Below are 15,090 nucleotides of genomic sequence, written 5' to 3'. Positions count from 1 at the left end.
AACTGGTATGTTGAAGTGTTATGACATGAAACTCTTTCACCTCTCAGGTCGCCAAACAACTACAACCATCAGTCATATGGATTGGAGACGCAGAGAAAACTTTCTACAAGAAGGTGCCTAAAGCTGAAAAGCAGGTGAATCCAGTTTTTCATACTATAGTAGCAGAATCCCAGCATCACAAGACTGAGTGGCTAGTCTTTGTCTTTCCTTTCCTTTTTTAATGTATTGAAGCACACAATGAGGTTGGTATTCAGTCATCTCACTGCATGCATAACCTAATGCTGTTGTCATGCAGGTGCCAGAAAATGAGGAATCCAAAACAGAGCATATTGTTTATCAGAACCATGTATTTTTTGTGTAAGAACACAAGAACCCTGAGGCATCAGGCCAGTGGCCAATCTTGTATGCTTTTTTGTGTTTTGGTATTGTAAACTAGCCTGTGATCTTTGGATGAAGGGCAGTCTAGAAATTCCATCATCCTCATCCTCATAGTCCAGCATCTTATCCCCCGGGGGCCAACCGGAGGCCAGTGCCACCCTCCCCACTTGGGATTCTCAGCAGCTGGTATTCCTTGGCATGCTCCCTCTGACCGGGGGAGGGGGGGTGGAGCAGAGCCCTGGTGGCTGGGAGCCCCGGACTGCCTCATCCTCCATGGGTTGGTCACGAAACATATGCTAATTTCTGGCTTAGACAGAATTCTTCCCTGGGCACCATGGAAATGGAAAAACCAAATCATTTTAAAAGGCAAAAAGAAGAGTCGAGTTTTAAAGTAAAGGTGACGGTGACTTTATGGAGAACATGGAAACCAAATTTTCAGTTTTGTATTGATGTTAGAATCTGAATTCATTTTTTTTACTTTTTGGAAATCAGTTACATATAAGATGCTCAAATGTGAACAAAAGACTTGAGTCTTGAAGAAGCACAGATGTATCAAGTTTCAGATCTTGAAACTCTTATCTGCTCATTAATATGACTTATTAGTGAAATATTAGTTGAAAAGAAGCTTTAATCTTATAGGGGTTATCCCTTGATTTTAGTTCTGAATTTGGTTGTTCCCAGGTGTAACTACAGAGACATATGAGATAAGCTTTTCCAAAATTGCATGCAAATGTTGAATCTGGCTAGGAGGCAACTGGTGCCCTCTACTGGTTAAAGTTGGCATAAACAGCTTGGCACACTAATCTCATGGAATAAAGCTGCACGTGCTATTGGGCCAATGTTCTTCCACAAACCATAGCTGTCAACCCCCAGATTTGAAGATAAGGAATAGCCCCTATGGGGCTGTCAACACCCAGATATGAAATTAAGGGCGCTGAATAAGGGAATTTCCAGCAAAAAAGGGAATGCTTCCATGTACTCTTATAGCAACAGAAATTACTCCATTAAATGTTTTGTATGTCATACCCTAAAGTGAAAGAGTCCGCTAATCTCAAACAGTTCCAGATAAACACTTAAACTGACCAAGCTTGTGTGTGTAAACGTTTGAAGGTTCATAGAAGGCCAAGTCAAAATGAAGCACATTGATTTCAAAGGGAGAATTTAACAAATGATTAAATCCCAACCATCAATATTAGTGAACACAATAAGTGTTAATAAGTTGGCTGAGTTGTTAAAGCTGTCCATTAAAGTTGTTAAAGAGTCCATTCAGTGGTGGCCGTGTTATATGCAAGAATAGCCCATCTAGCCCAGCATTCTGTTCTCACAGTGACCAAACAGGGAGCAGAACATGAGCACAAGAGCCCCCCCCTCTCCCCTCCCCCAGTTTCCACCAACTGGTATTTGGAAGCATGGCTGGCTCCAACCGTGGAAGTAGAGCAGGGGTAGCCTGGCTTGTAGCCATTGATGGCCCTCTCCCCCAAGGACTTGTCCTATCCTCCTTTAAAGTCATTCAAGTTGGTTGTTCCCTGTTTAGTTCCCTGTTTAGGGAAGCTTTTAATGTTTGATGGATTTCTGTATTTTAATATTTTGTTGGAAGCCGCCCAGAGTGGCTGGGGGAACCCGGCCAGATGGGCAGGGTATAAATAATAAATTATTATATTATATTATTATGGCTATCACTGCTGGGAAAGGGCATTTTGATCAGACATCCAGGAATAGCTTCTTCTTCCTGTTTTCAGAAGCTGCTGTTCAGAGTGCTGATTGACTGGGAACTAGTAAAGTCCTTACCCACTTCCTCCACTCCTTTCCATGGCAGTTAATTCAATTTGAAATATTGAAAAGGGGGGATTAATTAGTTGAATGAATATACATATAGCACTGTAAGAGATGAAGATGGGCGAAACATCATTCTGTACCTTATGAGATGCTGCTCTAATGAGGCCCCTAACGTTAGGCAGGGTTTTCTGGCGTATGGGGGCTCCTGCTTGAAGGGGGAACCTTTCAAATCCCCTGAATGTGAATGGATAACCCTTACTCCAGTCCCAATCCTGGACAGAATACCAAAGCACCATCCAATTAATTACTAGTTGTTGTTTAGTCGTTTCGGGCTGATTTCCTTAAGAATTGATGGTCCAACTCTCACTTCCATACATCACTACTGGGAAAACCATAGCTTTAACTATACGGACCTTTGTTGGCAAGGTGATGTCTCTGCTTTTTAAGGTTTGTCATTGCTTTTCTCCCAAGAAGCAGGCGTCTTTTAATTTTGTGACTGCTGTCACCATCTGCAGTGATCAAGGAGCCCAAGAAAGTAAAATTTCTTACTGCCTCCATTTCTTCCCCTTCTATTTGCCAGGAGGTGATGGGACCAGTGGCCATGATCTTAGTTTTTCTGATGTTGAGCTTCAGACCGTATTTTGTGCTCTCCTCTTTCACCCTCATTAAAAGGTTCTTTAATTCCGCCTCACTTTCTGCCATCAAGGTTGTGTCATCTGCTTATCTGAGGTTGTTGATATTTCTTCCGGCAATCTTAATTCCGGTTTGGGATTCATCCAGTCCAGCCTTTCGCATGATGAATTCTGCATATAAGTTAAATATGCAGGGAGACAATATACAGCCTTGTCGTACTCTTTTCCCAATTTTGAACCAATCAGTTGTTCCATATCCAGTTCTAACTGTAGCTTCTTGTCCCACATAGAGATTTCTCAGGAGACAGATGGATCACGTTTAGTCAAAACTCTCCACTATGACCTGTCCATCAAGGTTGTGTCATCAGCATATCTGAGGTTGTTGATATTTCTTCCGGCAATCTTAATTCCGGTTTGGGATTCATCTAGTCCAGCCTTTCGCATGATGAATTCTGCATACAAATTAAATAAGTTAAATTACTAGTACATCTATCAAATTTAGTTGCAGCATTTACAAACTTGCAATTAATTTAAACCAAAAACTAGCTTCAGAGTTGTGCTTTGAAAATAACTGTTTCTTTGGCATGGACAGGAGGACCCATGCTAAAGATTAGTGCTGTACTTTGAGTCCTGAGTTCTAGCCTTGAAATCTTGTTACACAAGACTTCTCCCTATCTAAGCCAAGTTTTCCACAGATGCCGCAGAGATAAAGTGTATTCTTTTGTGGATTGAGTATTTTTTATTCCTAAGTATGCCACAGTATTTTAACTTAACAGTTACATATGGGTCCCACTTAGCGAACACAATGTGTTTCCTGGAAATCGTTCATTGGGTGAGTGTTCACATAACGAGTCCACAATTTCCATTACCGCATTTCCTATTGAAATATTTCCAATCCGGGATTTGTCTGATCTCTTCCCTGCCCCGCTCTCTTAATGATTTCTTCCCGAAATGGCTTCAGCCAATCCACAAGAGAGAGGTAAGGGGGGGGAATGTCTGAGATCCCCCATTTATCCAATTTTTCCTCCTCTTTGGTTTGTCTGATCTGCCCCACCCTTTGATTTCTGCCTGAAAATGGCTGTCGCTGGCCAGCAAAGCACAAAAAAAAAGGAATTCATCCGCTTGGATAAGTGAATCTGTGGGGCATAGAGTGAGGTTTGGGCATAATTCTCTTAAGTGATAAGTGAAGTTTCAGATAGTGAGTGTGCAGATAGCAGGACCTGTGTGTAATTGGTATGGGAATGATTCCATAACTTAAAAACTGTACCTGTTTATACGCTCTTTCTTGTTACATTAATAGCTTTCTTCCAAAGTGATGATCCATCAGGAAATAGGCTGCTGGAGTAGCAGCATATGTTTTACTGTAACATTTGAACATCACAATAATGATGTAAGAACATTACTTTGATACTGTCGCTAGATACAGTGCAGCTCAGCAGATATATAAATAGAACAACTAGCAATTATTCCAAGAATATTAACCTTAGTTTTAGCAGAGTTTTTAATTTGTAGATTCAGCAAGGCTGGGTCTGAACCTGTAAATGAGCCTGAAAAGGAAGGACAGAATCACCATGACAAAGCCTAGCAAATATGTCACATATTTGTGCTATGAAGATTGAACAAGCTACTCAAAAAAGCTTTTGCTTTACTGTACTGTAATCAAAGCAGGTCCTGCCAAATAGAATTGACTATTCCTGCAAATATATGAGAAGTCTAATACCAAGTTATGCCTTCATAATCATAAAATCAAGTGAGTTTGTTCTGAAATCGTATATTGGTCCAAATAAAAGTTTCACATATCATACCTACTGCTATCTAACATTTTACTTACTTGTATTTGATCTGGAAGTTGGAACCCAGACGACTGAAAAAGCAACTTCCTAAAATTTTGAAAACCCTGAAAATTGAAGACAGAGTATTGATAGTAGGAACCAGTAAGCGTCCCTTTGATGCAGACCTCAAACCCTTTTGCAGAGTTTACAAGAAAATCATTCTGGTTCCAAGGCCAGACTACGCATCAAGATTTGGCAAGTATCTGAAAACGTGGTGAATATGCTATTTACATAAAGCTAATTTATGCAGACATGCTCAAAACATTATATTAAATGGGCTATCAGAAATGCATTCTAGACCAAGTTAGTTGCAGTGTGTGTGGTGCCCAGAAGAGTTTCTCTGAGTTGAAAATGTGTCTATGGGCACAAAATGATTGGTGGCCCCTGGACTATGTATTATAATATATCCCCCTCCAAAAAACACCATCAGGAGTGGTAGACTATACAGTAGTCGGCTGCACAGTAAAAGTCAGCCGTTGGCTTGTTTCACTAAATCAAAGTTAATATGAGCTACAGTTTGTCTGTGTTCAGACGTAGCAAGTCACCACCATTAATTGAAACAGAAGTGAAAGTTTCTGATCTCCCGAGGAGACAAGGAAAGAAGTGTTTCCCAAAGTGGGCAATACTGTCCCCTGGGAGGCGCTGGAACGATCCAGGAGGGCGGCTGGAGCCTCGGGTGCAATGGAGGGCATTGGATAATGGATAATAATAACAACGGGCTGGTAGAAGAAAGAAAGAAGAAAATTTTGAAAAACTGTTTCATCTGTTGTGTAAGGACACTTCCTGCCAGTGGGGTGCTGTTGCGGGATGAGATCCCTCCCCTGGATCTGGTGCTTGTGTCCAAGGCAAGAGGTTTTCCTGGGCTTGGATGAACCCTTTTCGTCTTCACTCAGCCTGGGAAGTGGATCATAGCTTGCCTGACTATTTGGCAGGCGGGCTGCAACACCGAACCTGCCCTGCCCCTGGGGTGGGTTGGACTGAGCACAGGGGGGCGATGAGTTGTGTGTCTGTAAGCCAAATAAGAGTGACGCAGGTGGTGCTGTGGTCTAAACCACAGAGCCTAGGGTTTGTCGATCAGAAGATCAGCGGTTCGAATCCCCGTGACGGGGTGAGCTCCCGTTGCTCGGTCCCAGCTCCTGCCCACCTAGCAGTTCGAAAGCACGTCAAAGTTCAAGTAGCTAAATAGGTACCGCTCCGGCGGGAAGGTAAATGCCGTTTCTGTGTGCTGCTCTGGTTCACCAGAAGCGGCTTAGTCATGCTGGCCACATGACCCGGAAGCTGTCTGCGGACAAACGCTGACTCCCTCGGCCTATAGAGCGAGATGAGTGTGCAACCCCAGAGTCGTCCGCAACTGGATCTAACAGTCAGGGGTCCCTTTACCTTTTTAAGACAAATAAATTTGGGGACCTCTGTCCTAAACCATTCTTTATGGTACATGCAAAGTCGGCCAAGGATTATATTTGGGGCATTTTTCTTTGTGCAGCATTTGCATACTGCTGCTAAGACTGATAACTCTCATACTGATGATTTGCCCTGGGATCTTAGTCAAATATGAAGAAATGGGTAGCCTTTCTCCAGGGTTTTAGGGGTGGTATAACTACAATTTATAGAACAGTGCTGTGGAGTTGCCACATAGTTGATCGCTTTCATTTTCAAAGCAAGCATATTTTAATATACCCTTGAGGACATTCTACAAAAATAATGCCACATGATACCAACTGAAATAAGCACAGTCAGAGCAGATTCCTAGCAGACATATGACCTGTGCTGAAGCAATTGTACTTTTACCTTTGGGGAGAGTTTTGCAGGATGAGTCAGTCCTGGGAATGATCTTGCACACAGATACATCCTGTATTGGTTTGTTTTTAAAAAAAATTGCATCAGGATATGTGGAACCACAATTTTGCGATTAATTGTAGTGTCCATTCAGAGTCTTCTGAAGATACCTGCCTGGGATACCAGACATTCTAGTTGTTTCTTAAATTAGTAGACATGCAGTCAGATGCTTAAACTGATTATTGTGTCACCAGAGCTGCTACTGCTACACAAGCAGATTTCTGAGCATTCAGGTCATAACCTGGTTGTGTTTTATTATTGGACAGTTTTATGGAAACACATCATTGAGCAGAATGAAGGGGTGTTCTCCAAAAACCTGAACCTCAGCTGCCTGGCACAGGTTTCTGATGGTTACACTCAGGGACACATAGTAAAAGCAGTTCAATCCGTCTTAACGGAACGGCGCCTGATGCAGCTGAACAAGAAGCCACTGACTTCTGCTGAATTCCTGGTGTGCCTAGCCAGGCAAGATCCAGTTTACAAGGAGGAGGAAGAAACATACAAGGTAGTAGTGTTTGCCTGGTGATAATCCTTTTTGCCTTAATTAACTAGAATGACAGAGTTTTGCACAGCACTTTCAAAAGTATGGTTTGCCCCCAGGGTCTCAACATACATTTGGAGATATGCCTGATCCCTGTGATCTTTTGACCATCCTGATTTGTAGGGATAAAGACTCCGCAGCATCTTGGACACACTGACTGCATGTAGACACTACATTCCCCTACTGAGGTGCACTAGGGTGGTACAGTGGGGTCAATCCTGATAACCCACTGCATCCTGTACACAATATATGAATGAGCCTTTTGTTGACAAATTTGTTATACAGCTGTCCCGTATTTACAAAGAGTTAATCCCACTGAAGATGACCAAGCATGCACTGAAACCAGCTATCTAGCTTCTAGCCTATGTCTCATCAGTACATGTAGAAACATCATATTTTTTATTCTTTTATCACGTTTATAGTTTAGCTTTCTTCCAGCAACCTCTGATTCTCCTGAGTCCACATCTAGTCCACAGTCACATTTCAAATGAATATTTCTTCTATGGAATCAGGCACCCCACTTTAGAATAACAGAAGGACTTTCTATTATTACTCTACAAAACATGACATGCCTTACATGACATGCCTATGGTAAGAGTGCCTGTCCACAATGAGAAATAGCCATTACCCCAAGTTTGTTGAGATGAACACCCAATGAATTCATTCTGTCAATAAAGACCCGTCTCAAAAGCAGCCATTTCCTACTTCTTGAGATACCAGCAGTGTTTTAAGGCCAAAGTATTCCTATATACTGTAGTATTTGAAAACCAAGTGTTGCAAAATGATTTTAAAATTTTCTGTCACCTAATTGTAACCATTGCTCGCTTGCATCTACTTCATTTTTGTAAACAAAACAAAAAACAAAACAAAAACACTATTAAAATTCCTAGCTGACATTCCTTGTTTAATTTTTGTAAAAAGAAAAGAAAAGAAAATCAGGAAAGCCTCCGACAAACAGTTAACGATTTCCCCGCTCACTGAAATCAGATAACCCAACTCACTCACTCATCTTGCGACATTGCCAAATTTCAAAGAAGAGAATTTTCAACTACAGTTATATACCCTGGGAAATAGGGTTGATCACAGAGATTGTAATGCTATCATAACTATAGCAACTTAAGTACCACAGCTATGTATTCATGTTAATGAGCCACTTCAAGCAGATGATTGCTACTGTTCTCGTTATAATAGTGTTCTCAGGAGATCTAAAGATTCTGATGCCGCTTCTACATGAGCCCCCCACAATTAGGGTTCTTATCAGAAAAGGACTACCGCAGGCAGAAAAATACATGTTACTTGCCTACTTTCAAGATTCTAAAAAAATTATTTCCGTCTGATTCTATAGGCTTGGTATGCAAGGACTCCTTTGGGGAAAGCTCGAATCACGTCACTGACAGTGAAGGAAGATACCGGAAAGGGGAAAGGGAAGGGGAAAGACAAGGGGAAGGGGAAAGACAAGAAGAAGAAAGGGAAGAAGAAGTAGGAACGGTTGCTTGTTACTCAGCACAGCAAATAGCATTGTTACCTTGAAATCACAGCTCCCTGCTTGATATCCCAGAACAACCTATATCTAAAAATGTATAGAACAAGGCATCAGTGTGACGCTCAAATCCTCCAAGGAAAACTAGTGACCACTGAACTTTACTATTGCTACCTAGACTATTTCTTATAAACTCAGATAGGATAGCTGGAGTCTTACAAATGTATTATTAAATTTATGGTAATCTGCCTAAAAATGTAATTGTATATTTAGACGCTCGTTTTTTATCATTCCTTCTTCACGCTTCCCCCGTTGAATGTGCAGCTTAAACACACGCAAAGAAATCTCCATAGGGCTCCATTTCTCACTTTCCACCTTCTTCATCAGCCCACAAACAGCTGAGCAGTGAATGGGAAGTCCCAGAACTTGAAGAACTTGCCAGTGTAGAGAGAGGGAGAGCAGGATGCAGATATGAGAGGCACACGAATTCCCATTCCTTGGGCATGCAAGTTGGGGCAGGTAGGAACTCAGCTGAGCACTATGGGGATGCTTCTCTGTGTTATAGGTCGTAGATGTTTATGCCTGACAAAACTTTTTCAGCATCTGTATGTATCTGTACGCCTTGATGTATTAATTATACTTTTCAATAAAATGTTCAGAGCTCAAAAGGTTATGTTCTATTTTAATTTAACTTCATTTTCAAAACATGGTATCCAAACCACTGAACATAGATGATGAATTACAGGGGCCTGCTTGGGTCTCAGGTTCAACAGACTCCAGAACCAATGAGTCCAAATTTCAGAAACGTTTGGATTGACTGGAGTTAATAATATACAAAGCAAATGACTAGATGCACATCCAGTTTTCAATAATATCAAAAGATGCAACCAGTTCAAAATGTGACACTATGTATAACTTATGGGGGGGGGGGGAATCTGTGGTTTCATTTTAACTGCACAAACAAATTCAAGATGAATGCTAGTTGCAAATCAGAATGAACACTCAATAAAGACCAGAACCGTCTGTGTAAGCTTTGGATGCTCAATAAACAGGTCATCTGGAGGAGCATTACTGAATGCCCTTCCATATAAATTTCCCCACCACACACAGAGAGAGAGAGAGAGCATGTCAGGACAAAGGCTAGACTAGAACCCTGCCTCCTGATGTCTCATTTTCTATGTGTGGAAAAGCACATGTCTGATTTCCCTCATTGACAGAGATCCAAACCCCGCCCCCTTGCACAAGTTTGGGCCAGGGGCTTAGGAAAGGATGGGTGGGGGATGTTCCGCCCCAGGTGCCATCATGGAGGGGGGTGACAAATTATCAAGGAACAATTACTGCCCTACTAGGGCGGTTCATTCAAAACTTAAAAAAAAAAAATGCCTGCTCCAAAGGTCTTATCTTACTACACTAGAGATTATATAGCTATATATGAAATTTCATGCATATCAGTTTATATCTTGACCCTCCTCCACAAAAATAGCTGTTTACTTGGCCGTTTTCCTATGTCATGAAGGCTGAAATTTCAATTCAGTGGAGCAGGGTCAAGATATTAACTGATATACATGAAATTTCAGATATAGCTATATAATCCCTAGTTTAGTAAGATAAGACCTTTGGAGCAGGTTTTGGGGGGGTTTTTTGGTAAACCACTTTGCAGGTTTTTTAAAATAAATCTTATTAAATAAATAAACAATAAATATAAATAACTGCACAAACAAGGAGAAGGGGACGACAGAGGACAAGATGGTTGGACAGTGTTCTCGAAGCTACGAACATGAGTTTGACCAAACTGCGGGAGGCAGTGCAAGACAGGAGTGCCTGGCGTGCTATGGTCCATGGGGTCACGAAGAGTCGGACACGACTAAACAACAACAACAAAATATAAATAAAATAACACAAGCCAAAACACAATCCATCCTGTAGATTTAAGTATCTGCCCATAGTTGCCTACTTATTATCAGAGGCCCAGAATCCACATTCCTTTGTAAGAAAATATGAAATAATGTAAAACCATTTCATGGCAAAAAAAAAAAAAAATCAATTGGGGGGAGTTGACAAGAAATTTGCTGCACCGGGTACCACCTGACATTCCTACGCCTCTGGTTCCGGCATTTGTCTGTATTTGTTATGCTCACTTCCCTTTTCCAAGCAGTGAGAAGTTCAAGGATTTGTTTCCTTTGGAATGAGGGCATTGGAAGGTTTCTGGCATTTTATAATGTTTGTGCCTATTTACAAGTATACAGGTTGAGCATAGGTGGAGATACAGACTTTAACCGCTGCAACAGATACCTAGTTTGCTGCAGCCCAACTTAGGTCCAGCCCAACCCTTATTATCGTAACATAATATTCATTAGATGTCTTTCAAGTCAATACTGTGAGGAACTAGTCACGCCTCATGGGAGGAAGTTCTCACTACAGTGACGGGCGAAATGCAGAGCGCAAACCCTTTCCAGAAGACCTGAATGAACCTCAAGTGCCTCAAGAATCCAGGACCCAGGGTTTCAAAGGAAAAACTAGAGGCTTGTATTCGGCATGGAAGCAAAGTGGCGGCCAGTGCAATTGCACCAAGGCAGTGGAATCGCCTTTCACTAAAGGAGTTTTTGTATTAACAAGTTTCACTCCTATCTTCAAGAGCAGCACAAAAGTAAGTAACCCAAACGAGAGCTTTATTTTTGCATGCATTATGGAATCGAGATTCTGTGAGTTAAAAGCACCTGATACTGGTTTCCACCCAATCCCTCAGGATCCCAGTGCAAAACATTAAAGCGAGGGGTTGGTGGAGGCAGGAAAAAAACGCCACCTATAAGTTGCTGAGAACTCTGCTAGTGACCACAAAACCTAGGATTTTTTAAAGGGGTTGTATAGGACAGGCTTCACCAGTTTGGGACCAGCATCTGCCCAAGGATGTTGGTTGCTGCTGCCAGGCCAGTTTAATACCAATATGTGAGGGCACTATCATTTGAGAAACAGTATACAAATACTGTAGGGACCCAGGTGGCGCTGTGGTTAAACCACTGAGCCTAGGGCTTGCTGATCAGAAGGTCGGCGGTTCAAATCCCTGCGACGGGGTGAGCTCCCGTTGCTTGGTCCCAGCTCCTGCCAACCTAGCAGTTCGAAAGCACTTCAAAATGCAAGTAGATAAATAGGAACCGCTACAGCGGGAAGGTAAACGGCGTTTCCGAGTGCTGCTCTGGTTCGCCAGAAGTGGCTTTGTCATGCTGGCCACATGACCTGGAAGCTATACGCCGGCTCCCTCGGCCAATAATGCGAGATGAGCACGCAACCCCAGAGTCGGTCACGACTGGACCTAATGGTCAGGGGTCCCTTTACCTTTACCTTTTATACAAATACTGTACTGTAGAATAAAGGAAAGTGTTTTAAAACCACTATGCTTTGGGGGGAACCTGTGCCCCACCCCCAGATGTTGTTGAACTCCCAAGGCCCCCCCCATGACATGATGGGAGTTGTAGTCCATCAACATGTGGAGGGTCACAGACTCCATCACAGGCAGTCCAGGCAGTACCAAGAGCCATGGCAGCATGAGGGGCCCCCTTAAAATAGGACTGAAAACATCTGACGTCCTTCACTATGGAGAGGGACTTATTTTCCATTAAGATTTTGTAATGAAAACACTGGGTTACACTGACCCCCCCCCATTTCATGAGGCAACTTTTAAGCAGGGCGTTGACCCCTCTGTTGTTCAAATATGAACCACCATGAGTACAATATTCTTTTTAAAAGGCTATGATTTAAAAGCAAATGTGGAAGGAAATTCACTGAAGAGCGTTTCAAAAGAGGCATGCTTTCGCCTTCCTTTTACTGATTGCTACTAAAGAAATTCCAGTGCAATTACTCAAGTACTTTTGGCTGAAGGAAGTGATTCATCTACAGCAGACTAGTCCAAGGTGACTAGAAAAAGAAGATGTCATGTTCTCATTTGTAAATGAGATGGATCTACCAAATTTTAGTTAAACTATTTATATCCTCTATTGTTATTAAATTACTGGGTGTTCATTGCAAGAACAATCATAATGCCTGTAATTATGGTAGTGATGATGTGAATGTCAGGCTTTCATTGCAATTATTCTGAGCTTCATCATAAGATAATTTACCAATAAATTGAGTTAACTACCGTACCTTTTCTAATCTAGAAAAAGTTGCATGGTATTATGAAATTAAAACATCTTAATTACTGTGAATGGGTTGATGATTATGATTTTGTCTGATGGAGACCAGGAATTTCAAAAAAGAAATTTATTTTCCCATTATGACCTGGACTTTATCCCCAAACTTCTAAAGTGCAGTGCGCGCATACACATACACATAGAACTAGTTTGTGGCAAGTTTTAATTAGGAGACAAAAAGACTTAAGAAAGAAACTGGGAGTCCAGGCTGGCCCAAGGCATTTTGCTGCCCGGAGTGAAGAAAGGAGCCTGCTTCTATTTCATGCACAGCAGATGACCATCCTGGCTGCTGAATCTCACTTCAGTGCATTGGGAGTGTATTTCACTGAACCTGAGGGTAAAAGGCTTTGCATATGGAGTGTGGACCAGGCCCAGCACTGGAGGACAGCTGTGTGCTAAGTCGGGGCTCCGCTAAGCTAACCTGTTGCCACAGGTGCAGTGGAGAATGCTACTCCATTATAAGTGTTGAAGTAAGATTTAACTGCCAGTTCAGGTGGCTTCCACAGGTAGAATTGGGAGGGGGAACTATCCTGTCCTTTGGCTCAGGCAGCAAAATGTCTTAGGCCAGGGGTAGGCAACCTAAGGACTAGGGGCCGGATGCGGCCCAATTGCCTTCTCAATCCGGCCGGCCCACGGACAGTCCAGGAATCAGCGTGTTTTTACATAAGAAGAATGTGTCCTTTTATTTAAAATGCATCTCTGGGTTACTTGTGGGGCATAGGAATTCATTCATATATTTTTTCTTCAAAATACAGTCCAGCCCACCACATGGTCTGAGGGACGGTAGACCGGCCCACAGCTGAAAAAGGTTGCTGTCTTAGGCCAATCTGTACAGGAGACAACTAGTCAGTTTGGGGAATCTGATACAGGTTCAGTTGCTATCTCCATATAAGAGCCTAATTGCTCTATTCAGCACTCTACTTCAATATTTGAAACACTGCACTGTAAATCTCCAGGGTGTCTCTTACCCAAGGAAACTAAATCCAACAGTGCGGGCCATAAAACCTCTTACCACTCAGGGAGGTGGGAACCACTTAATATACTACTTTTAAATGCTCAGATGCTCTTCTGCACAGTCCAGGCTGTAGACATCCCACAACCTAGGTGTTTAACAAGGCTCTGTTTAAGTAGCAAGAACCTTTGGAGTTCCTACAAGTGCGGAATGAGATTTGGGGGCAATGAGTACTGTATGGGGGAGGGACTCGGGAAACATTACAAGGCAGTCTTCTTAATGGCTATAGATCCACCATCACATAACATGGGTGAATTTAACTGCTAACAAGTGACTGGGGTTAAATCAATAGGAACCTTTGCTCATTTTCAGCTGAAAGCTATGGAAACATTGTGCAAAGTGAATGCTTCCAATGTGGTGCCTTGGCATTAGCAGTTATCAGATTCCAACCCCCACTACCCTCCTCATTCTTCCCGATACGACAGGGGCGACATCTCTGTCTTTGATTATATAACAAAGACCTAAGCAAGGAACAGACTGTGTCACACCAGTATCTGCAGATTCACTAGGCTTTATTGAGTTGTTACAAAGCTTATAATTCTTATAAAAACGTAGACCACAGGGCTCCGTCACAAACACCCGTGTTGAGGGGCAGCATCAGCACAGACTTTCCAAACATTCAAGGCCAAAACGGGTGCCATGAAATGTGTGGGTGCATTTGTTTGTTTGTGTGTTTTCCTTTAATAGTAGTCACTAGGAACAGGAGCAAGCAGGATTAGGACTGTGTATTGAGAAAAAAAATTTTTGTTTCTGACTATCGGTTGAATAAAGTATATTGATTGATTGATTGATTGATTAGGACTGTGACATGCAGGGAGACGAGGTGGAAATCCTTTCCCACCAAATATATGTCCCCATTTCCCAAAGTTGGTATTTGGCATAGGAGAAAAGCTCGTGTTTTCATAGAATCCTAGATTTTGGGGGGTTGGAAGGGACCACAAGGATCATCTGATCTGATCCCCTGCAATGCAGGAATCTTTTGTCCAATGTGGGGCTCAGACCCAGGACCCTGAGACCCAGGCCATGCTCTGCCGACTGAGCTATAGAAGCATCATTCGTGGGGCTAAAAGCAGCTGAAGGGCAGTTTTGATGGAACTGTTTTGATGGAATTTTGAGGGAAGGTTTTAAAAAAACTACTCTGCATACTGTGACCCACATCCTGCTATGAGCCCAGCACAACTGCTTTTGTTAAGCGGGGAAACAGCCATGTGTATTAATACCGTTATTCTTTACGGAAAAAGTTCAGCTTATACATTATATTAGAGCTGCCATGCGTTGGGCTTTTCCAGGACATTCAAAGGCAGAAATGAGGTCGGGGGGGGGGATTTCAGAAGGGCAGTGATATGTCTGGATCTTAGGCAAGTGTATTGAAAAAAAGCTCAACAACTTTGGGGGGGGGGAACCCTACATTATATG

At 42.3% G+C, this 15,090-nt stretch overlaps 1 protein-coding gene across 2 annotated transcripts in view; it reads left to right on the top strand.

Annotated features, from left to right (window-relative positions):
• Nucleotides 1-9,664, top strand: part of IQCA1 (IQ motif containing with AAA domain 1) — a 76,340-nt gene extending 66,676 nt beyond the window's left edge. Inside the window, exons 15-18 of one of the 2 annotated variants that reach the window (XM_060282362.1) lie at nucleotides 48-134; nucleotides 4,636-4,813; nucleotides 6,721-6,959; nucleotides 8,341-9,664. In XM_060282362.1, coding sequence (XP_060138345.1) covers nucleotides 48-134; nucleotides 4,636-4,813; nucleotides 6,721-6,959; nucleotides 8,341-8,478 — 642 coding nt within the window. In that variant the 3' untranslated portion in view covers nucleotides 8,479-9,664. The remainder of the gene's footprint in view (nucleotides 1-47; nucleotides 135-4,635; nucleotides 4,814-6,720; nucleotides 6,960-8,340) is intronic. The other variant, XM_035139205.2, reaches the window with a different exon arrangement.
• Nucleotides 9,665-15,090: the final 5,426 nt, after the last annotated feature.

The sequence above is a fragment of the Zootoca vivipara genome, chromosome 1 (assembly GCF_963506605.1).
Source record: "Zootoca vivipara chromosome 1, rZooViv1.1, whole genome shotgun sequence".
NCBI lineage: Eukaryota > Metazoa > Chordata > Lepidosauria > Squamata > Lacertidae > Zootoca > Zootoca vivipara.
Note: the sequence above shows the minus strand (reverse complement) of the source record. Positions and strands in the feature narration are given on the sequence as shown.